This window comes from Amia ocellicauda, chromosome 1 (assembly GCF_036373705.1).
Source record: "Amia ocellicauda isolate fAmiCal2 chromosome 1, fAmiCal2.hap1, whole genome shotgun sequence".
Taxonomy (NCBI): domain Eukaryota; kingdom Metazoa; phylum Chordata; class Actinopteri; order Amiiformes; family Amiidae; genus Amia; species Amia ocellicauda.
The window spans coordinates 54,335,166-54,356,007 of record NC_089850.1 but is presented as its reverse complement, the minus strand read 5'-3'; the positions used below and the strand labels follow the sequence as shown (position 1 = coordinate 54,356,007).

The following is a 20,842-nucleotide window of genomic DNA, read 5'->3' as shown; positions in this document are numbered from 1 at the left end:
CGCCTCTGGTTTTGGAGCAATGCGGAGCTTTTTGTAATCTGAACACGGCGCTTGTGAGAATGCAATTGTGCGGCTTAATAATATCATGTTGCATTCGTTTATGTGTCCTGTGATCAAGACACATTTTGATGCATGAAGATTACAGTCGAATTATAATCTACATGTTCGTGTAGATGTCTGTCTGCTATTTCGTTGGTCGCACTTGGCATTGTTATAAGTTATGCGGGTTGCTGATTATCAATTAAATTCACTTTGCTTTATTGGCATGACAGCAGTGTATTGGTCTGGCCAAGGCTTTACAGAAGTAATACCAGACGCTAGTATCAATTTCCAGCTCTGAGACACTGGATGTAAGAAAGGGATGCTATTTATAGCATCGAATCCCATCCATCAACGGGATGGGATATTATTATTGTGAGAGGGAGAGCGAATTTAAGGGACTTCTTTCAAAAATGCAATAACTCGAGCTCTGGGGAGAGATTGTTTTCTCTCTCATTAACATAAAGAAAATGTATTAGAATTAAGGATTCGAAAATAATAATGGAATCCCCCAATCATTCCTGCATCTACTAGAATGTGTACCTATATGAGCTAACAAACAGTTTTTACTAGTAGCTACTGTGGGGAGCAAGCGTCGAGGTGTGAAAAGATACTATGAGGAAGATGCCAGTTAGAGTTTGTCACATGAACTGCTTGAGCTTGCATCTTTACAGACACGGGTGCGTTCTACCATTTAGAAATAAAACCATACATCAATTTACAATAGCGCCTGTCTTCTGTCCTGAAGGGCCACACTGCATTGGGTTTAGTCTCTTTAAAATGACCAACAGCGGGCTCTCTGGGTCACCTCTGCTAAACAGCCACCTCCAGCTGTATTGCTATTATTTCACTGTGATGTAAATGTGAAATGACAGCTAGGTGTGAAGTGACTTGATACAAGCGTTCAATCCTGTGCAAGGTATACGTCAGACACATTCTCAGTTGATGCATGGCACGAACATGAGAAATTAATTGATGCTGATTTTAATTTAAATAACTAATTCCCGAGTTAGGCGGCGCTCGAGGGCGTGGCTCGAGGGCGGCTGTCTCCGGGTTCCATGTGGGCGTGGTCAGACGCTACGAAGTGGGCGGTGCTTCCGAACCGGAAAAGGATGTGCTCGGAGAGCTAGGGCCGCGCACACGGGAGGGGGACGCAGAAGGCGGTGTTTATTTTTTCCTAATTTATTTATTTATGCTATCTTCCCCCTCTTCTCGTATTATTGGATTTCAATACTTGTATGTATATTTTCCTTCCGTGTTCCAGGGGTGGCAACTCGGATTTTGCCCCATCGCTTTTTACCTCCTGTCTCAATACAGAAAGTTCCCGTCAGAGAGCATAGCTACAGAGAGACAGATCTGCAGAAAGAGAAGAGAAGGAGCGATATCGCTGCTCGCTGATGAAACCGCAGCGCTGCCTCATTACAGGGCGAGAGGGAGGCGACCGCTCGGGATTTATTTATTTCTGGAGCCGAGGAGGGTAGCTGATCATCGGCGGACACATCTCGAGGTCCCCGTATCAGCTGGCCCGGGTTGTCAACGTCTCTCAGTCTTACGAGCGATCGGGATTTAATGGGACCTTTGCTTCGCTAGGACCCACCTCCCCTTCCCTTCCCTTCCCCCCGACCGACCCCCTCACTCGATCCCGCTCGGGCGCTGTCCACTACGGCGGGGGGGGGGGTGTCTTTGCCCGGGCGAGGAGCAGCGAGGGCGGGTCACCCAGCCCCGGCGTCTGCAGCAGCGGCAGCACTCCCAGCATGGCCGGCAATCTGAAGAAAGGTGGGGGCTTGATCGGGATGATGAAGGACGCTTTCCAGCCCCACCATCACCACCTCCATGCGCATCACCAGCCGGGGGCGGTGGACAAGAAGACGGTGGAGAAATGCTGGAAACTGATGGACAAGGTAAGAGCCGCTGGCGGTCCTGCAGCCTGGCTCCTGCAAATGCACAAGCCCTGCAAGCTCTCGACCCCCTGCACTAGTTAGTTTGCAAACTGTCTACTCTTGCACAGACTTGCACCTCAATGACAGGGCCCTGACGTGTATTGTCATTAATATTATTATGCCTTTTATCATGCACCGGGCTGTTGGGAAGCAATCGGGGGCTTTAGTTGCATTAGTCCCCTCCTGCTGTCGCCTCTGTCCCTTGTGTGCTTTCGAAAAGTGTTGATAATCCAGTCCTATGTTGGTTGTGTTTTCTTCATTTTCCTACCACCGATGTGTGCAACAGCTTCTCCCCGATCCTCGCTGCACATACGCACATATTCGTGCACATACTTTTTTTGTTTTGCCATGGTTGGATCAGAGGCCTTTTAAACAGCAACTGCCTTCCGAAAGCCTTTTAAAAATGTCAGTGGATGATGGTATTCAGCTTCATGTACGGAGAAACACCAAGCGATTTGATACTGTTTGTGCTTTTTAAAATTGAATTAACAGTGCACACAGACACACTATTGCACGACCAATGAATGCACTGCTCAGTAGGTAAGGGATTTACATTTTTATTTTTTGTGAAACAAGTCCTAGCGAGATTACTAAGGGTCTATGGTCGTCCCCTTTCCTGCACTTGAAAACGCAAACATTATTAAGTCTGTAACTAAATATGCATTGGAAACTAGTGCACGTTTCTAGTCAGTCAGCCCAGAAGTCAGTTTTCGGGAATGAAATCAGCAGATACAAATCAAATACACTTCAGTGCGTTCGGATGTGTTTGAGTTTTCATACCTGCAAACAGCCATGCACTTTAATATGTTTCTGCAACGCCACCTGATCGATACATGAATGTAGTTTATTTATAGACAGCTCATTGATGGCCCTGTGTCAGTGTGGACTTGGACGCAGCACTACAGCAGCAACAGGAAGCCATTAGTGAAACACACGATCACGATATATCGAGTCTGCTCTTTGTCATTTAATTATAATTCAACTGCTGCCCCCCCCATCATCACCGAACAAATATCGCAGTGTTTCGCATCCGCTAGTGACCGGATGCGCGTCACTGTCCTCACCTTCCTCTGGGCTCGGGTTTAAAATGAAGAACCGCTGTCTGTAGTGTTTTTTATAGGTTTTCGAAATCAAACTATACATACATCTGCACACACAATTGCGTGCATAACTTTGATAAGAATTGGGTTATAAAGGCAAACATAAGCTTTGCACTTTTTTGTTGTATTTTGTTTTCCAGGATTGAGCTATTCGTATTAGTGCTCATGCTCTACTCATTTGCTTTCATTCCTTATTTATTTTTACTTTTTCACACTTTTACTTTGTTAGCTTATATATATATATATATATATATATATATATATATATATATATATATATATATATGTATGTATGTGTGTGTGTGTGTGTGTGTGTATTGTCGTAACCTGTGCTCCAGTGTGAAATATCCAAAGCAGTGTTTGTTTAATTAACTCTGCCTTGAGACAATATGGTTTTCCATATTGTCATTCTTTGAGCAGTTATGTTCTCTGCGAATATTAATCAAATAATGTGTGCATAGAATCATTGATTTACATGCTCTAATATTATTTGGTAAGCCTAAATGTAACACTCTTGTGTGAGGCAGGAAGTTTAAAAAAAAAAAAAATATATATATATATATATTATATTATATTATATTATATTAAACATTTGTTTGTTTATCCTTTTGTATTTAATGCATCAATTTGGCAGTTTCCTTTGCAGGTCTAAGTAATTATATTTTGTTTGTGGTGGTTTACAGAAATAATTACGTCATACCCAGTGTTGTACAATCATTTCAAGAAAGGGAAGTAAAAAAAAACAACTGTTTTTGTGAAGCCAAAAAAGTGAATTGAGAGAAGGGATAAAAAGCTAATTAATTCCAAACAAAAGGCTAAAAGGAGACTGAGGGAGAGAGGGGAAGATGATAAGAGAGAGTTATGGGAATAGTCAAAGAGGTTTTGAAATACACAGTTGAATGAACTCAAGTCAACGGTTTTTTACTTGGAGTTTGAAAGACCTTGTTCCCGAAGCCTCAGCTGCTCTGGAGGACACTGTGTGACCCAGTCACGAGTGTTTACTTATGCATCTTCATTAATGTGGGCTTACTACAGCATGTGATCTCCCCCTTTGGACCTTGGAGACCCCCCAACAAACCAACCAGCAATTTATCATGTCGCTACACTGCCTTATATTGCTTAAGAAAAAAGCTTCACTAGATGTCCTAGATCGGAGAATGAATTAGGACATTTACTGGCTGTATAACCGACTACACGCTCGCAAGCATTTTGTGATGCAAACCACTCCAGGAATCTAATGCTTGCCTGCCATTTCGTTATTATTTTTATATATAAATCATCCAGCTGTGTTTCCTCGCAGTTAAATAAATCAATACCGACATGCATAATTCCTATACATTAATGCATACAAAGATCAGTCAGATGCCTTTTATTTTGTGGCGCAGCCCTTCACCCTGGGTATCAATTCATTTCCTTTCATAAAGCCATTTTTTCAGAGAGGCTACTGTAAAAGTACATTCTCAGAGACCTGTTGCAACTTTATAATAACATTAAAGTCATAGGGCTCAATTGCATTTGCTTTATATTTAATGAAGATTATATATAGTCTGGCCACTTTGCAGTTGTGGCATTTACTGTGAGAGGTAGAGATGTAAAGGGATGCTGTCATGTGTTTGAGTGACTAGAAGTAGAAGATTGAAGCAATCCCCCCGTGTCACAACTCTTTCATTTTTCATTCACGCATCAGTGTTCAGTGAAAGCCTTCCGCTCTGGGGGGCACTTCCAACTTTGCCTTGAAATTCCCTACAGTATTTTATATAGGAAATGGAAAAACTTCCCTTACGGAAAAGGAGTCTGTGGATTTGCCCCCCACGTGTGTTTTTTTTGGTTTCCACTCCCTTCAAGCAGGCACAAGGAGAGCAGGTTTACTGGTCTAACATGCAGTCCATTCATGCTAGGTAAGGCAAGAAGTGAAGAATCTGAGCAGGAAGGGGAGCTTGTGGAGGGAGAGTTTTTTCTTCTGCTAAATGTGTTAATATGTTGCAAAGGTGTTCTCTGTGGCCCCGCATTTCAGTGAAACTAGGTACAGGAGATGTTTCAAGCCTGAATGACTTTTTATTTGTATTTGTTAGCACGGTCAAGACCTGCTGCTGCCAAAAAAAAGAGGAACTCACCAATTTTGCTGCCACAAAATGCTTCTTAAAAAGCATCTATTAATTGTCTGTGTGAGAAATTGTATGTGGCAAAGTGAGCTTTGCTGCTTTAAGACCATTCAGGTGTTTCAGGGGTGACATCTCTTTTTACCACAGTAGAAGAAAGTCCTTCTGGCATTCAGTATTTATACCCGGTATACCTTTTGGGGTCATTGTCTTCGTGTACACTCAATACACGATTTCCAAGTTTTAAAACTAATTTTTGTTTCCCCTTTTTCGTTTTGTTTTAGTTTTTTAAAGATTTTATTTGGGGAAGTAATTTACTTTTCTTCCCCTTGTCTGTGCTCATTTTATGCAAAGATGTACCGTTATATTTTTAAGCCAATTGCTTCCAGACAGTCTGATCTGCTTCCATCCTCAGACTGTAGCTGCCTCCCAGGCCCCACACCTTCCCCAGCCTTTCTCTGCTTCAGGAGGGATTGCTTGTCTGCATTCTCATTGCACTGCTTTGACTGTTTATATTTGGGGTGGCAGTGAACTTTGTGCTATTACACTTGCCCATTCTAAGTCTTAATAAAGCATACACTCACTCATGTTTATATAGACCATTGGCTTGCTGTAATTGTGTGTTTACAAATAGATATAGATGCATTTCATCTAGTTTCCTAGAATAAAGAAGTAGCTTACGTATTATCGTCACAAATTGACATATAGCATCTGGGTATCTTGTTCTAAACTGCTGCTAATGTACAGATTCAAATTACAATCTTCCACTGTGTAGAAAAGTCAGTCAGCACACAGTAGATGTTGAAATTATCCCACTCTCTGACTACAGCAGCAGCATTGTGTGAAAATATGTCTTCATCCATATAGATAGAGGTCCCAATCACTGATTTAAAAAATCAGATCAGTCCATAAATGTATCCCAATAATAATCATAATAACAACCATCCAAAAAATTATCTTACAAAGTGATATGTATAACGATCTATGCCATATAAATTACTAGGTGCCTGCTTTTCTAACTTCTCTGAAAATCAAGTTATAACAACAACAAAAACAAACTTATTTTCAGTTCTAAATTAACAAAAAACGACAGTCACCCACTTCTACTGATAACATTGGTAGATAAAACACAATGAAAGCCTTTGTACAGATATGTTAAAGATGGTTTCCGTGTTCACTGGGGACTGAAGTGTGTCTTTAAATTCTAACAGTTATTTTATATCCACGTCACCGTGGTTAATAAGTGCAACACTCTCTGTAAAGTTTCTGGCTGGTCAAATGACCCTGATGCTCCATTCTCGTCTTTTTTAAATTCAAAGTTTAAACAAATGAGCAGGTTTGTTTTTTTAGAAAAAGGTTTTTATGTTGTTATGTATATGACGTGTTTCCAAGTTGTTTATTTAAACAGGAAGTAAAAACAAAGAGCTGTCAGGAAACCTTTTCACCACTTTTATTCATCTACACCATACTAGATCATGATGGTTAATGAATGTTTAATCTGAGTCTTTAGATATTTGCAATATTAATGGCTGAAGACAAGGTGCAATCACAAAGGACAGCCTTTCAGATACTTAAAAAAATATTTATTTTATCGTTTTATCATTTTAGCATGTGCCTCTCTGGAACAAAACCTCCCTTCTGCTATAGAATTAGTTATGCACATTAGTACACTTATCTCGGCTTTGCTTGTGAGCATTAGCTCCCGGTGACTGAATGAATTTTCTGAATTGTCTGCATCTATTCCCGAAGAGTAGTCAAACCACTAGTGTGAAGGAAGATTTGGTGGTAAGGAATGCAACGTTTCCCAACTTGTTGAAGAACAGTGGCTTATGTAAAAATTGTTCTTCAAAAGTATGCTTGCACCGTGACTGGGGTCTCGACTCATCTGCTTTAAAGCATGCATGATTTCTGAAACCTACCTCAGTCAAAGAGTTGCACGTTTACACATGAATGTTAAAACAGACCAGCAGAATAAAAAGATTAGCAGCCACACAGATCTGAGTTTCTCTGGAAATGCAAACCACCCCCAGAGTGCCAATATACACTATCTAAAACATAAATAAGAAAATAGCCTTGCTGTTCAGCTCTCAGAAGGTGAACCAGCCTTCTGTTATTGCACACATTCCTTTAAATTGTTTGCAGAGCGTAACAGAGGAATCGTGTATCTTCTGACTATCTGCACTGTTGGTCTCACACCAGTGCACCAAGACTGCAGTGGAAACCCCGCTATGCTGCTCTTGTAGGTAAATCTGCATTGACATTTTTTAATTTTTCTCACATAAGTGTTCTCTTTATAAATAGAAGTAAGATATGATCTGCACACAATGATGTGTAACCAGCGTTAAATTTAGAGATACAAAATCACAAACAGAAAGATATGGAGAGAGAGAGAGAGTGAGTGTGAGTGAGTGTGAGAGTTGGCCTGACCGCTCTTATAGTAGAAACTGCAGTGGTCATATGAATACATGTGTTTTTTTTATATATACATATATTATAAGAACAACAACTCAAGCACTACACTAATTGAGAACAGCAGTCACCCAGGAAGTGTAACGCACAGCTGTTTTGTAGAGCATGTGAAAGTCATCTGTAGAGCCAGGAAAGCTACCATGGACAATACATTGTGCGCTCCCCCGGTTGTGCCTGTCACAGGACCTCAATCCCTAGACCCATCTCCAGACTCTCTGAGGAAGGCCAATGTGTTTAGAAGGCAGCAAACTTTAGGGCTGGATATGGTACTCCTGTTGCTATGCCCTTTAATCCATTCCAGGTTTTGCCAGTTGCAGGCTCTTCACAGGTCTCCCTGATGAAGCCTAAAATGCAACTAAGGCCAAAGGCATTTAAAATGTTACTCTTACTTCACAGGCCTGTCTGTCACAGTTTACTGAGAATTAAGTAAGAAGTGTGGAATAACCAGCACCTGATGTTGTCTTATGCACTAACTGGAAATTACTCTGGCTGCTGTAGAGTTGGGAGTCTCATTTCAGTCCCTGCAGTCAGTTGAGGGGGTGGGGGGGCTGCATTTCCGTCTTGATTTCCAAGGTGAAAAGCAAACCAGAGCAATGCAACATGGGGAGACCTGAGAGGCATTCTTGCTTTGTTCATTTTTATTATTTTTGTTCTATTTTGTAAACTCTTCCAAACCTCGGCACGTGTTCCAGGCTTGTCCTCATCACCAGCCTCCTCTGTGTTTGTTAAGAGCAGATAATCTTTGCCTGCCTTCTAGCTTCTGCTCACAGATAGGCTCTCATATCTCAGCGCTGTCAGGGTTTTCACACACCCAGAGCAGTAACTAGGGGTGAAGGCACTCCTGGTTGGGGTGGGGGGATGGGAGAACCCTGCCAGGGACCAATAGCACCCTTGGCTAAGGTGATGCACATTGATGCCAAGAAGAAACCGGGCTTAGAGCTAGAAGCCTAGCCTGCTCTCCTCTGAGATAAGAGGTGTACCCCTTTTGTGGGAGTTTTCTTTGCAGCATTGCCAATGTTGTTTCTGGTGTTTCTATGTTTGGACCAGTGAGTTTTTAGGCAGTTGTCCTGGGGTCTGCTTCTATAGAACCATTTAATAAAATGTTTGGCCTGGCAGATGTGCTTTGTTACAGTTTAGAAATCTCATCTGTCAGAGTGTACTGACAGAAGCTGCCTGACTCAGTTTAAAACAATCCTGACATTTCAACAGAGATCAAATGCAACTGTGTAGGTAGGATCCCCTCAAGAAGATAAGAGATGTGAGTGAAACTACAGAGAGTAATAGCTGCTCGGGGTTCTAAGGTGGTGATTTTTGATTACAATACACTCATTGCGCTGTTTATTTTGCTTTCCTCCCCATATACACAGTGATTCTCTTACTGTGTGTGGGATTCGCTTATTTTCCTCACAGTATAGTTTGTGCTGTATGGTTGTATAGCCATTTATTATGTTGTTTCTTGCAATATAACCTAGTGAGCAACAACTGAAAGCGTTTTAGCACACACAAATATTATCCAAAGTAATTTCCATGTTTCCTTTTGTCCATATTTGGCTTTTATTAAACAATCTAATTTACGTTAAGGCTTGATTGGGAGTGGCATTCAAATTCTAACTGAACGCTCCCCCCCACCCCTTTTTAATGCTGTTTCTGAACATAAGTAGGGTGGTGGTGTAAATAAGAAGTGTGTTAATATACAAATATTTTCCCCCTCTTTAAAGCACAAATAGAAATGCTGCATCTGCACAGTTTGGCAACAAGAGAACTACAAACTCTCAAGAGTTTTACTGTGGAAGTGATTTGAAATGAAAGGGAAACATGGTTTGCTAGAAATACGATAAGATAGATAATCTAAAGCAACTGAATGAAGCAGGTTAATGACACAAATGTAATTTAAAAATCAGCCTTTGTATTGTGTTTATTTGCGATCTGAGGGGAGATATGAATTGGGGCTCTCCAAAACGGCTTACTATACAAAACAAAAAAGCAGTAAATATATTTCCACTGCTAATCGTAATCACAATCATAATGATCATTATAATTATGATTGTTATTACATCACTCCTGTAGCTCTGTCTCCCAACCCCTGCCTTTGTCTACTTCTGCCACATCAAGGGAGAACTTCCCAATCGCTGCAAAGGCTGGAGGAATGTAGTACAGTATCATCAGGCGACCTGAGAGATGTAGTGTTTCTTGTTCCTGGCAGCTCACAGTAAACTGAAGGACAGCTGTGTTTTTATTATTATTAAAATAGACCCAACCATGGCAAACTCCTGAGAGCCCCGATTGCGGTTACTTTTTCATCTCACCTCTCCAGTCGCTCTTCAGGCATTGCCATGGTTTGCAGCACGCTTATTTCTGTTTAAGCCGATCAGAATTATTGTGCACTTGTTGTTGTTGTTCTTATTATCGTCATTGTAATTTCTCTGTAGATACCTCCTGCATGGCTAATTAGAGTTGAACTGCATGGGCTAAGTAGATTCTGTGGGTGTGCAGTTTCTCTTTCAAAACGTGTCTTGTGCTGCTCCTCAAAGACTGTAGTGTACTCTGTTACGTTGCCTCTTGCAGCTTTCCTGCAGAATTGAGATAAAAACCATCGCTACAAGGGCAGGCTTTGACACCGCCGCTGCTGCTCTGCAAAGTGTACATGCAGCGCTCCGAGTGAAGTTTCCTTTTGCTTTTATTAAACAAAAGGATGAAAAATGAGCACAAACAGATCAATCAGGGTCTATATTTGCCTGGCGTCTTCTGCCGATAGATAATGTACACATTAGAGTAGTTGTGTAATGTAGGACAGCCTGGATTAAATTCCTTTAAAAAATAAATAAATAAAACTCTTTAAAAGCTGGTTCAATTTTCTGCTATGACCATCAGTCTCCCGGGAGTCAAAAAATTCTTGTATTCTGTTATGCATTTTCGTTTAATAAAAACGTCTGTGCTCTGTTGGAATTGGGGTCAATCATATGGCATTTTGTAATTAATTAACTTTAGCAAAATGTTAGTTGCATCACATTGAATCAGGGTGCCTTTTTTCTTCTTCTTTTAATTTCCATGTCTTGTGCATCACATACACACATTACTATATTTTATTTATATAATCTGTTTTCGTCAGTCTGGTTGCTGGAAATTAACTTTCTTGAATTCCCTGTCTCTCTTAAAAATAAACCACATACAGAACAATCCATCTTAGCATCTGATTGTTTTTTTTACTGAGAAGCCTCTCATATTGCACATTAAGCAAATAAAAAAGAGCATTCATGGAAGAACACAGGCAAAAGCACTGTTCAAAACCGAAGATTGTCTTTCTAGGAAAAGAAACAAACTAGACCATTGTCAGAGAAGGAGTCTGAGACGGAGAACCCCTAATGTCTGCTGCAGTCATTCAGAACGAGTGAAGCACTGAAATTAACGAATAATAACAATTAGTGTTTTAACAGTGGCTGTATGTGACTCATGTATGAGTAAATGATATACATGAAGAAGTCTGTATTTGATGCACGTTTTGCACATTCAGAAATGCTTTGGTGAAGTTCTGCATTTGTAAATGGTTGCTCATAAATTTTTTTGGCGGTACCAATTCGTTGGAAAGGACAATGTACATGTGGTTGACCATTGCAGAACAGGAGACTTGAAAGCATTATAAGTCATATACTTATACTTACACTTACATACACATATACTTATTTTTATGTTTATTTCTTTGTTTTCAAATTTAATTTTGCCCCCTCTTCGTGCATGCTTCTTGCCAGTAAGAAAGCTTTACTTTGTTAAAAAGCTTTTTTCTCCCGGTTTGCAATGGCTTTTGATGCTCAACTACATGTTTCCCTTTGTAGTCAGTCTCTCTTTGAACCTGATGGTAAGGAAAAATCGGTTCAGAGCTGGTAAGGGAGGGTTTGAAACATTATGCCATATTTGCTGATGGCTTATCTTATCTGGTCCCCTGTGTCGTTCCTGTTTTTTCACCTCTTTGTGTGACTCATCGGCCTTCTCCCTGGTTATTTTTGCATCTGTTTGGTTTCTCCCAGGTGGTGCGGCTGTGCCAGAACCCCAAGCTGGCTCTGAAGAACAGCCCCCCCTACATCCTGGACCTTCTCCCAGACACCTACCAGCACCTGCGCACAATCCTGTCGCGCTACGAGGGCAAGATGGAGACGCTGGGTGAGAACGAGTATTTCCGCGTCTTCATGGAGAATCTCACCAAGAAGACCAAGCAGACCATCAGCCTCTTCAAGGAGGGCAAGGAGAGGATGTACGAGGAGAACTCGCAGCCCAGGTAACGAACCGCCCATGCTTCCTTGGCAGAAGTCTCTCCACTTTAACACTCTGCTATCTGGAGCATCCCATCCCAATATTGACGGCCCATGCAGAATGTGTGCGCTGTATTTTAGGGAGTAGGATTATGGTTACGATTTGCAATGCTCAGGATTTTGGTTTGTCTGAACCAAAAATATTTTTGAATATTATGCCTGTAATTTTTCAGATTGATGAAGAAATAAGCAGAAGTACATGTTGAAAGCATGTTCCATTCGCAATCTGCTTGAGGTTGACTCTCTTCCCCTTATGCTGTTCAGACCATACTGTAATTGCGGCAGATTACTTAAACAAAAATGGAAACCCCTCTGCAGAAACTCTTTATCGTCTTAGAGAAGTCATGTGAATGTTTAGCAAGACGTGTCCTGATCAATGATGACCGTATATAGACTCCAGATTAGGCAACTGTTTAGCAATGTGAAATCGGCCAAGTGAAATGGTTGCTATCACACAACAGCATCTAATTGTTACGCAAAAAAAAAAAATGTATATGGTTCGTTAAGGAAGCTTTGAAAAATCTGTCCTAACCTATTTAGAAATTTACAAATACGTATTTTTGATATTAAGAATTCAACACCATGTGGGAGTCATGTGAATCTTCCGGTGTGTCCGGAGTCCCTTGCGAAGCAGTGTGGAGGAGAAATGCTTTGAGAATACAGTCCCATCGGCAGTGTAGGAAAGTCGTCAAGCAGTGAGCTGGAGTCTGTCTGTCCGTCCGTCAGTCTGTCCTGCTTTTATTTTCCGTCAGCCCTACGGAAGCAGCTTGCCTTGCAGTCTGTAGTGTCCAGCGCGTGGGTGGTGAAAGCAGAAGCAGTGAGCATTGTTTGCAAAACTTTGCTTGAGGTTTAAAAATCGGAAAAGAGAACTATATAAATGTTCATGTTTCAGATCTCCTTTTTTATAATCTACTTTTTTGTGATTGTTTTAAAGGACTCCCAACATGTTCTATTAAAGGTCACGTCCTTTTTTCTCTCTGGTTTGAACCCTTTCTTTGCTCAACCTGTCCAGGCTGTAGCAGGCAGTTTTTTTGCTACTGTCTAAATGGAGCAGACGGCCTCGATTTGATGTCTGTGGGCTTTAGGCCAGTTCTGTTTTGTGGTGTTTGGAATTGCATGGCAAGAATAAAAAGAGTTTAGCAAATGCATTTCCACGAATGCATATAACCTGGAACAGTATAGTTTCGGAAATTAACTGGAACCTTAATTATATTGATGGCTGTTAATGACTGTTGCATTTAGCCCGCCAAGCAGACTATTTAGTGCAAAGATAGTATCCTGTCCTCTGTCCTCGATCCAATTCAAAAGAATATCTGTTCCAATCGCCCCCCTTTCGCCTCCCTTTCACCCCCCCACATCCTGCCATGTGGCTTCAGGGAGGAGGAGGCTGAGAACCTACGCTCAGCTGAGAATGCACTGAAACACAACTGCAAAGTCTTGGAGATGTTTCTCCAGGACGATTTCAAATTTGGACATGGCTGCCATGCCGAGAGCGAAGTTCACACCGCCAGCATGACTCGCATTTCCGTTGAGGACACGCTATCATGCTCTGGGGACACGGGGGCTGTACTGCATGCAAACCCACAATGCAAATGAAGAGATTTAACATGAGCTGAAACGGAAGGCCCACAGCCTATCTATGGTAAAAATCATCTTGGCAAACGGTAATGAGGTCAGAGATCTAAACCAGGCTGTTGTTTGTTTTGGACAGATCGTGGTTCATTATTTGGCACTAGAAACCATGGGGATGTTAGCTCACAGTGGAGCCTGCTAGACAGACAGAATATTATTAATAATAATGTTTCCACAGATTCCCTCCTTTCATTCACAAGTCACTTCATTTTGGTATCAAGAATGACAAAGTGGGAATTTGCAAAGCCTTTTCTCTCCCCAGTTCCAGGCTGCCTGTCAGTGAATATTGAGCTGAAGGCTATTGTGCAGTGAAAAGGAGGATAGTTTAATTGTTGGAGAAGTTTAATTGTGTTCCCTCTGGAACAAAGTAGAGCCTTGTGGTGGTGGTGGTGGTGATGATGAAGATGATGATGCATGGAAATACAGAAAGGGTTACTGATAGGTTCATTGCTAATCCCCCATGCTAGATTAATTAGCAGCAAGAAATTAGTTTCTAATCTTTATTCCTGTACTCCTTTTTCATATTTATTTTATTGATGTCACTTTGTTTCATGAATTCAATGGAGTTTTTTTTTTCGTGACTGTGTTGTACATTAAGTTACAAGTACACACCACTGTAACTGTTCATTGTGTTGTAGTGGGAACTTCCCCGTTACTATCTGTAATAGAAAATGAGAGTGCTCTGCAAATAATAGAACTCGGAAGCTCCCTTTGTGATGCAGTGAGTGGGACTGCTCTTCCTCAGTCAGCTGAGCACCACTTGCGAGTGGGTAGTGTTACGGCTGTGCTATCTCCCCAGTGTGCTTGACTCTCTGAATCGGGACCCAAACCACTGTGCTCCAGTTACAGCGGTAACCTGCCGGAGGATCTTGGCAGTGGTGTGTGTGTGTGATGGTACAATCCAATGGGGTGTGTGGAAAGTGTCGCTTTGAGGCTTTGACGGTTTTCGTGTTTTGCTACTGTTCTTCCCTCCCCCCCCGCCTGTTGTGTCATAGGGGTCTGAAGGAGAGCGGGCAGTGAGAGAGTTCAAATGGCAGCAGGCCTTGAGTGATGATGTCACAAGATGCTCTGTTCCATCCATTCTTTTCTTTTGATTTTGTGCACACTGTTTTAGAGCAGAAAGCACACAAATCTCACCCTGATGCATGTTTAATTAGCTGTTTTCATGGCAGTCATACAGTTTAATATGTCCATTTAATATATTATCAGTTATACATTATATTATTATGTTGTATTGTATTATATACATTTTTGAATGTATGTGAATAATTTTCAGTCCATTGCCATTTCTTTAGACTTCTATAATGGCTTTAGGCACTGACATTTCCCCCCAAAACAGCTGTGGATTGTACCTTCAATAATAGCTGCTTTGTTTTTATTTGATTTTCGGGGGTATTTGTGGTGGTTTTGTGCACTATTCTTCCCTTTAATTTCTGTCAGTCGTGAACTTCAGCGAACCTTGCTGTGCAGGGGGTAGCAGCGTGGGATGAGCTGTTTTGCTTGGCAAAGAGAGTCTTAATGATTAACAGTGACTCAGTTGTATGCTGTGGATTACACTGTTACAGCACTTCCTGATCACACATTCACTTCCTGTTCCTTTTTCAAGAAGATCATGGCTTGATACAGTGCAAATGTGTGTGAGGGTAAAGTTTAACAAGAATTTGTTTGTATGATTCTGATGAATTTATCCTCTTTGGACTTAAAGAACACAAAGTACTTCAATTCAGTTAACTGTGTAACTGTAAATTCAACTTAAAACAATTTGACTATTTCCAGAATAGCACTTCAATTTAGGATGTGCTTTAGAAATAAGATGACATCACAGGATATCAAGGGAGTAAAGAGAGGAAAAAAAAAAAAGGCAAATTCTCAGTAATGGAACATTAGCCTTAATAACCACTCTTTATATTTTCCTGAATTATAGCACAGTATAGAATGATCTGTATTTTTAAAATTTATTTTAGCATATGTGCATATAAAGTTCATATATTAATGGGGAGCAATAAGATAACATCACCGGCAGAAATGCATGGCATCTACGATACAACTCCCACCCCCCTCCCCTCAGTGCAGCATTTCAGATTGGGGGATGTTGTGACAAATACCTAAATAAAACAAATAAGCTTCCCATTGTTGCTGTGGCCTCTAGTCTCACCAAAGAGGCCTGGCATGGGTTCACTCAAATAAGGGGGAAGGTTGATTTAAGTAAAGTGTCGCTGCAGCGCCCAAAACACATTTTCCTCTGCCTCAAAAAAACACATAGCCTTTCCTTTATCTGAGGAAACAAACACCAGAAGAGTGTGAATATATTTGACTAATGACTGCTAAAAATAATGAAGTGTTTTGCAAGCGGTGCATAGAACGAGCTGATTTTATAATGTAGTTATATTCCGCCGAATAGAATCCAGGAAGGAATAAACAAACAAAACAAAAACAGCAAATCTTAAACCGTATTGCCTGATGTCTCTATGGGTGCCCATTCATGTAGTGCAGTGCATTTTAGTTTCCTTCTGTGCTTAAAAACATAAATGAAAAACTCGTGGCTGCAGTGACCCCGGTCCCTGGGATGAGTGTGGTGTCAGGATGGCTGTGGGAGAAGGCGGAGGAATGCTTCAAGCAAGGCTCATTATTGAGCAGGCAATGAACTGCCCAGAGCTGGCACCGAGCTGACGGCGCTGAGTGCAGTATATTGTGTTACATGCCGAGTCTGTGCCACCCTGAGCACACTGCGGCATTTGTTTTCCAGGGAGGATCACCCCCACCCCCCCCCCCCCCTTTAAAAAAAAAAAAAATAAAAAATAAAAAAAAAAAATCATTTTTTTCCTACTTTTCTCCTTCTTTCTTACTCTCCCTCCTTTTCTCCCTTGCTCCCTCCATTTCTTTTAATAGCTCCCTTTCTTTCTCTTCTACCCTCTTCCCCTCTCTCATTAATTTCTCTGCTCTTGCTATCTTTTTCCCTCTTTCACTCATGTCTTCCTCTCTCTCTCCCACTGCTCAAACAGCAGGTGTCCCTATTCTGCGCGTTCCCCCTGTGCAGGTCCAGAGATTGTATTTATACATATTCTACTGAGATACCGTATTGTCTTTCTGCTGTTCCACTTTTTCTTGCTTTCTATCAATCTCTCATCTAATGCAATGAAAATAATGCTGCTGGTCCCCAATATGGAAAAGAGATAGGGTTGACCGAGTTTGTGGGGGATTGCAAAAGCTAATTAAAGAGATTTGATCTGTCTTCATCTTTATCATTACGCTATGGTAGCTATGCTGTGTGATTTCCAGTCCTCTATATGATTGTATGTTTTTGACACCAGCAGTTGTGTCAGTTGTCATCGAGGGCAGACTAATGCTCTCTAGCAGAAACGGTAGCCAGTTGGCACGATGCTTTTAGAAGCAGACAGGAGATGCCTGTTTCTACACATCACTGTCGCTCAGGTGTCCCTCGCTCTAGTGATATACCAGAGCCTGGTACCACACAGCAGATTTCTTGTTATCAAGAGCTGCATGTTTGCACTCTCCACTGCCTCTGTAATCCCACGCTGCTGGGATGATGAGCATTGTGACTAGATGAATCGGACACGCAGCGTCTTATTAAAATTCACACAGCCCTCTCCCGGACCCCTTCTCAAGTTGTCACACTGCATGCACAATTCTTTCCCTAGCTGTGGATGGGGGGGAAGGTAAATCCATTCAGGTTCTCCCATTGCATTTCACATCGAAATCACGGTAGAAATAACTTTCTGATGCTAATCTCAGATTTACAGAGCTGGGAATTGGCTCGCTGTTCAAACCTGTCTGAGTATATTGTTTGATGATTTTTGCCCCTCAATCAATCTGTTCTGTGAAATAAAGAATTCCTCAAAGTGGAAGGGCTGAAATTAGAAGGGCTATTTTAATATTGGTGCTAACCAGCTGTTAATACTTTACTCTTTGCCTTCGTAGTCCGGCATTCTGCAAATCAGCAGATTTATATATACAAATAAAATAAAGTTAAACTAATTAAATTAAAACTCCTAAAAAAATTCTACGCTAGAGGATATGAAACGAAGTTAATTTAGGGGTACATTTTACATTTTAAATTGCATTTTCTCTCTTGGGTAAAGTTAAGAAGAAGTCAAAGAGCAGGGTGTGATTAAAAGAGCTGGCCATGACCCTTGATATATGACCAGGGTAGAAGTTTTCCACCTTAAAGCATATCCTGTGATGATGAAAAGTTTCAGAAAGCTATCGTATGCTCTTGTGGCATCAGGCAGCAATCTTACTTTTCACTTGTAAAAGGAAGAGACTAGATATAACCGCAATCAGAGATACAAAAGACGTTGGCCCACTTGCTTACCTCAGTCTTCAAACCTTGTACTCGGGGTGACTTTGTCAACCCAGCAGAAACACTCCAATCAAGTAATGCGTTTTGGAATTTGTGAGTGTTGGATGGGGCCACAATTTTGGATTTAATCTGGGCCAAAAAATAAAAGGAAACTAAGCAGAACAACAGACGTTTTTCTGAAAGGGAAGTTACGTTTGAATGTCATCGGTTCATCTTATCTCCTGGATGAAAGTTCCATTTATATACTATCAGTTACTGCCACCTGGAAGAATTTGATACGGGAAGTTAATTTGTATTATATATATATATATATATATATATATATATATATATTAAAAACAAATTTTGTTCCCCATTTTAAATGCAAATTTCAGCATGGTAAAACATGAGAGGGTTTACAGTAACAGCAAAACAAAACCCAGTTCCAAACAACCATATTTTTAAAGTTATTCCTACTGACAGGATGAGTTTTCCTGTGTGTGCTGGTGATTGATGTTTGCGTTTGGAACTACATTTCCAATCTGCATCCAATTATTCAGTTTTCTCATGGTGTGCTCCCTCCTTAATCTCTTTATGTATTTTAAATGGTGGCTTTACATTTGCTTATTCTAAAACGTCTACAGCGCCTCTACAGATCTCAGTTTGACCGGTGTATTTTGTCACCTCTCATTCTGGATGAAACTATGTACCTTCAATGAGAGAGAGAGAGAAAAAAAAAAAAAAGGTTAGGCAAGAATTTTTATTTATAGAAAATGTTAGTGTAAATGGAATGTCTTCATGCATCTTGCATAACTGACACCACGTTTTCTACCTTCTTATTTTTTAATTACTTTAAGTTGTAATCTGCTTAAAAAGCTGAAGGTCGATATGTTAGCAATTCAAGGAACAACTACTTGTTCATCAAGGGGCTCAACAGCACTTATCTCTTCCCCCTGCAGACTGAGGTTTGAAGTAGCACAGTGCACAGACAGGATACAGACAGCACTAGTTTCATGCAGTTGGGGAAGGTAACCATTCGGTCACAACTTGTTTTCTGCTCTCTTCATTTGGCCCTTTTACTGAATAAATGGAGTATATAACCCCCATCCCCCCTCAGTTATCTGTAGGTCACCGTCTTTTCATAGGGAGAAGCATATCATCATCTGAAAACGAAATCATTGTTAAGGTTTTCTCTTCTCCTTCTTAAACCAAACTTTTGTCGTACTTGTGAATTTGCACAGCAGGGAGAGACGACTGTATTGATTCTATTGACGTGAACATTGACCTTTTCTTACGCCAATAGAGACCATGAGAGCTCACTGCAATTAGTTGTCATCTTAATACTTTTGTGTTATTTTCAGTTTTACAGCCTTATTTAGACAGATGTGAACACTGTGGTTGTCATTTCCTCTATTTGTGAGTGTGAGAGTGAATGCACTATGTTAGCATACAGACGCCTCCAGGCACGCATAAATGCATTCCTTAAACTGTGTTCCTGCAGAACGATTCGGGAATGAATTTAGAAGGACATAATTTTGTTTTAGCTGTAATTTAATACTAGTAGTATTAGGGGCAATGTCATACTGTAATATTTGTTGGGGATATTTTGATGCAGCAAATGCATTAAAGCAAAGACAGAGCTTGAATCTGACTGAATGAGTCTTGGATCCCTTTTTTTTTTTAATGTGCCAGGAGACACTGCATTACCCCTGCCAGGTGCACAGTATAAACTCGCTCTCATCGACCTGCCTGCCACCCCTGTTTCTCGATGAGGAGATTAAAAGCGAATGGTGGAGGAGAATGACTGTGGTTCAGACAGGTAGACACCTGCATCCTGCTAGCTCTTCAAACCCTCAAGGGCGCAGAAAGAAAAATAGCTCCTAGGAACATATAGCTGCTTTTTCTGTATTTTTCTGTATGAATTAATCTATATATAAATTGTCTTCTGTTAAAATATTGTGAAAACAATCACTTGATAAAGTACTTTTGTGTTTTTTTAATAACAGAGGAACATTTTTTAGATCTTGTTAGATGGGAGAATGGGACCCATTTCCTCCTGTCTCTACAACAGTTGACTAGTATGGGCAACACAGACTCTGACACACCAGTGTGCAATACTGACCGCTCCCAGTGGTCTGTCTCACACGGCCTCTGAAACCATCTCCCCCATCGTCACCAGCTCTTTGTGTAAATGGTTTCGTTGTTGTTTGTATGTTTATGCACTACATGCCAAAAACTGTGCAGCAGTTAAGTTTCTTTCTGTCGACACAAACGTTCTTTTAAATTGTAATTCCTGGAGGTCTGTTTTCAGCAGGCAGTGTGATAACAGAGTGTCAGCATGGTTTTATCTCCTGGAGTGTCATTCACAGCAGGTCAGAGGAAGTGGGGAGGAGCGGGGGGAGTCAGGGAGACTTTATCTGTGTGTCATTAGCTGGTATACAATATTTGCTGAAGCCCAGAGGTAACTTCCTCTGTGGGTTCCATGCTTGACCAAAGCTCTGTCCAGGAACACCATCTTGAATACTTTTCTTGTGCTCCTCAGAGAGCTGTAAGTGTAATTTAAGGCACCAATACAATTTGCAGCTTTTCCTCTGGTTACTCTTTTAAGTGTTTTATTCTTTAAATGTTTTTCTTTTAATGTATTTATTTGTTCCTCATCCCTACAGTCTCATTTGAGAATGTTTTAACAAGTATATATGTGTGTGTGTGTGTTAACCAAAAAAAATCCCTCTTGTTCCTATATTTTGTACATTTTCATTTTTTAAACCACATGGGTAATCCCCTGAAGCATGAGAAAGCTGTCCAGTTTAGTGTTGCAAATCATTCAAAACCAAACCAGTTGTCTTGACTGCAGTTGATGGTTAACCTGTGCTGTACTTCAGTTTTAATTAATGCAAACTGAATTCATGCACTTGGTATCTTGTTTTGTGACATTTATGTTGTTCTGCTCGAAACGTCA

The 20,842-nt window shown here is 40.8% G+C and overlaps 1 protein-coding gene across 1 annotated transcript in view; it reads left to right on the top strand.

The window, feature by feature from the left end:
* The first annotated feature begins 37 nt into the window (after positions 1-37).
* cbl (Cbl proto-oncogene, E3 ubiquitin protein ligase) overlaps positions 38-20,842 on the top strand; it is a 46,016-nt gene continuing 25,211 nt past the window's right edge. The window contains exons 1-2 of the mRNA XM_066709241.1: positions 38-1,940; positions 11,670-11,917. Coding sequence (XP_066565338.1) covers positions 1,794-1,940; positions 11,670-11,917 — 395 coding nt within the window. The 5' untranslated portion in view covers positions 38-1,793. The remainder of the gene's footprint in view (positions 1,941-11,669; positions 11,918-20,842) is intronic.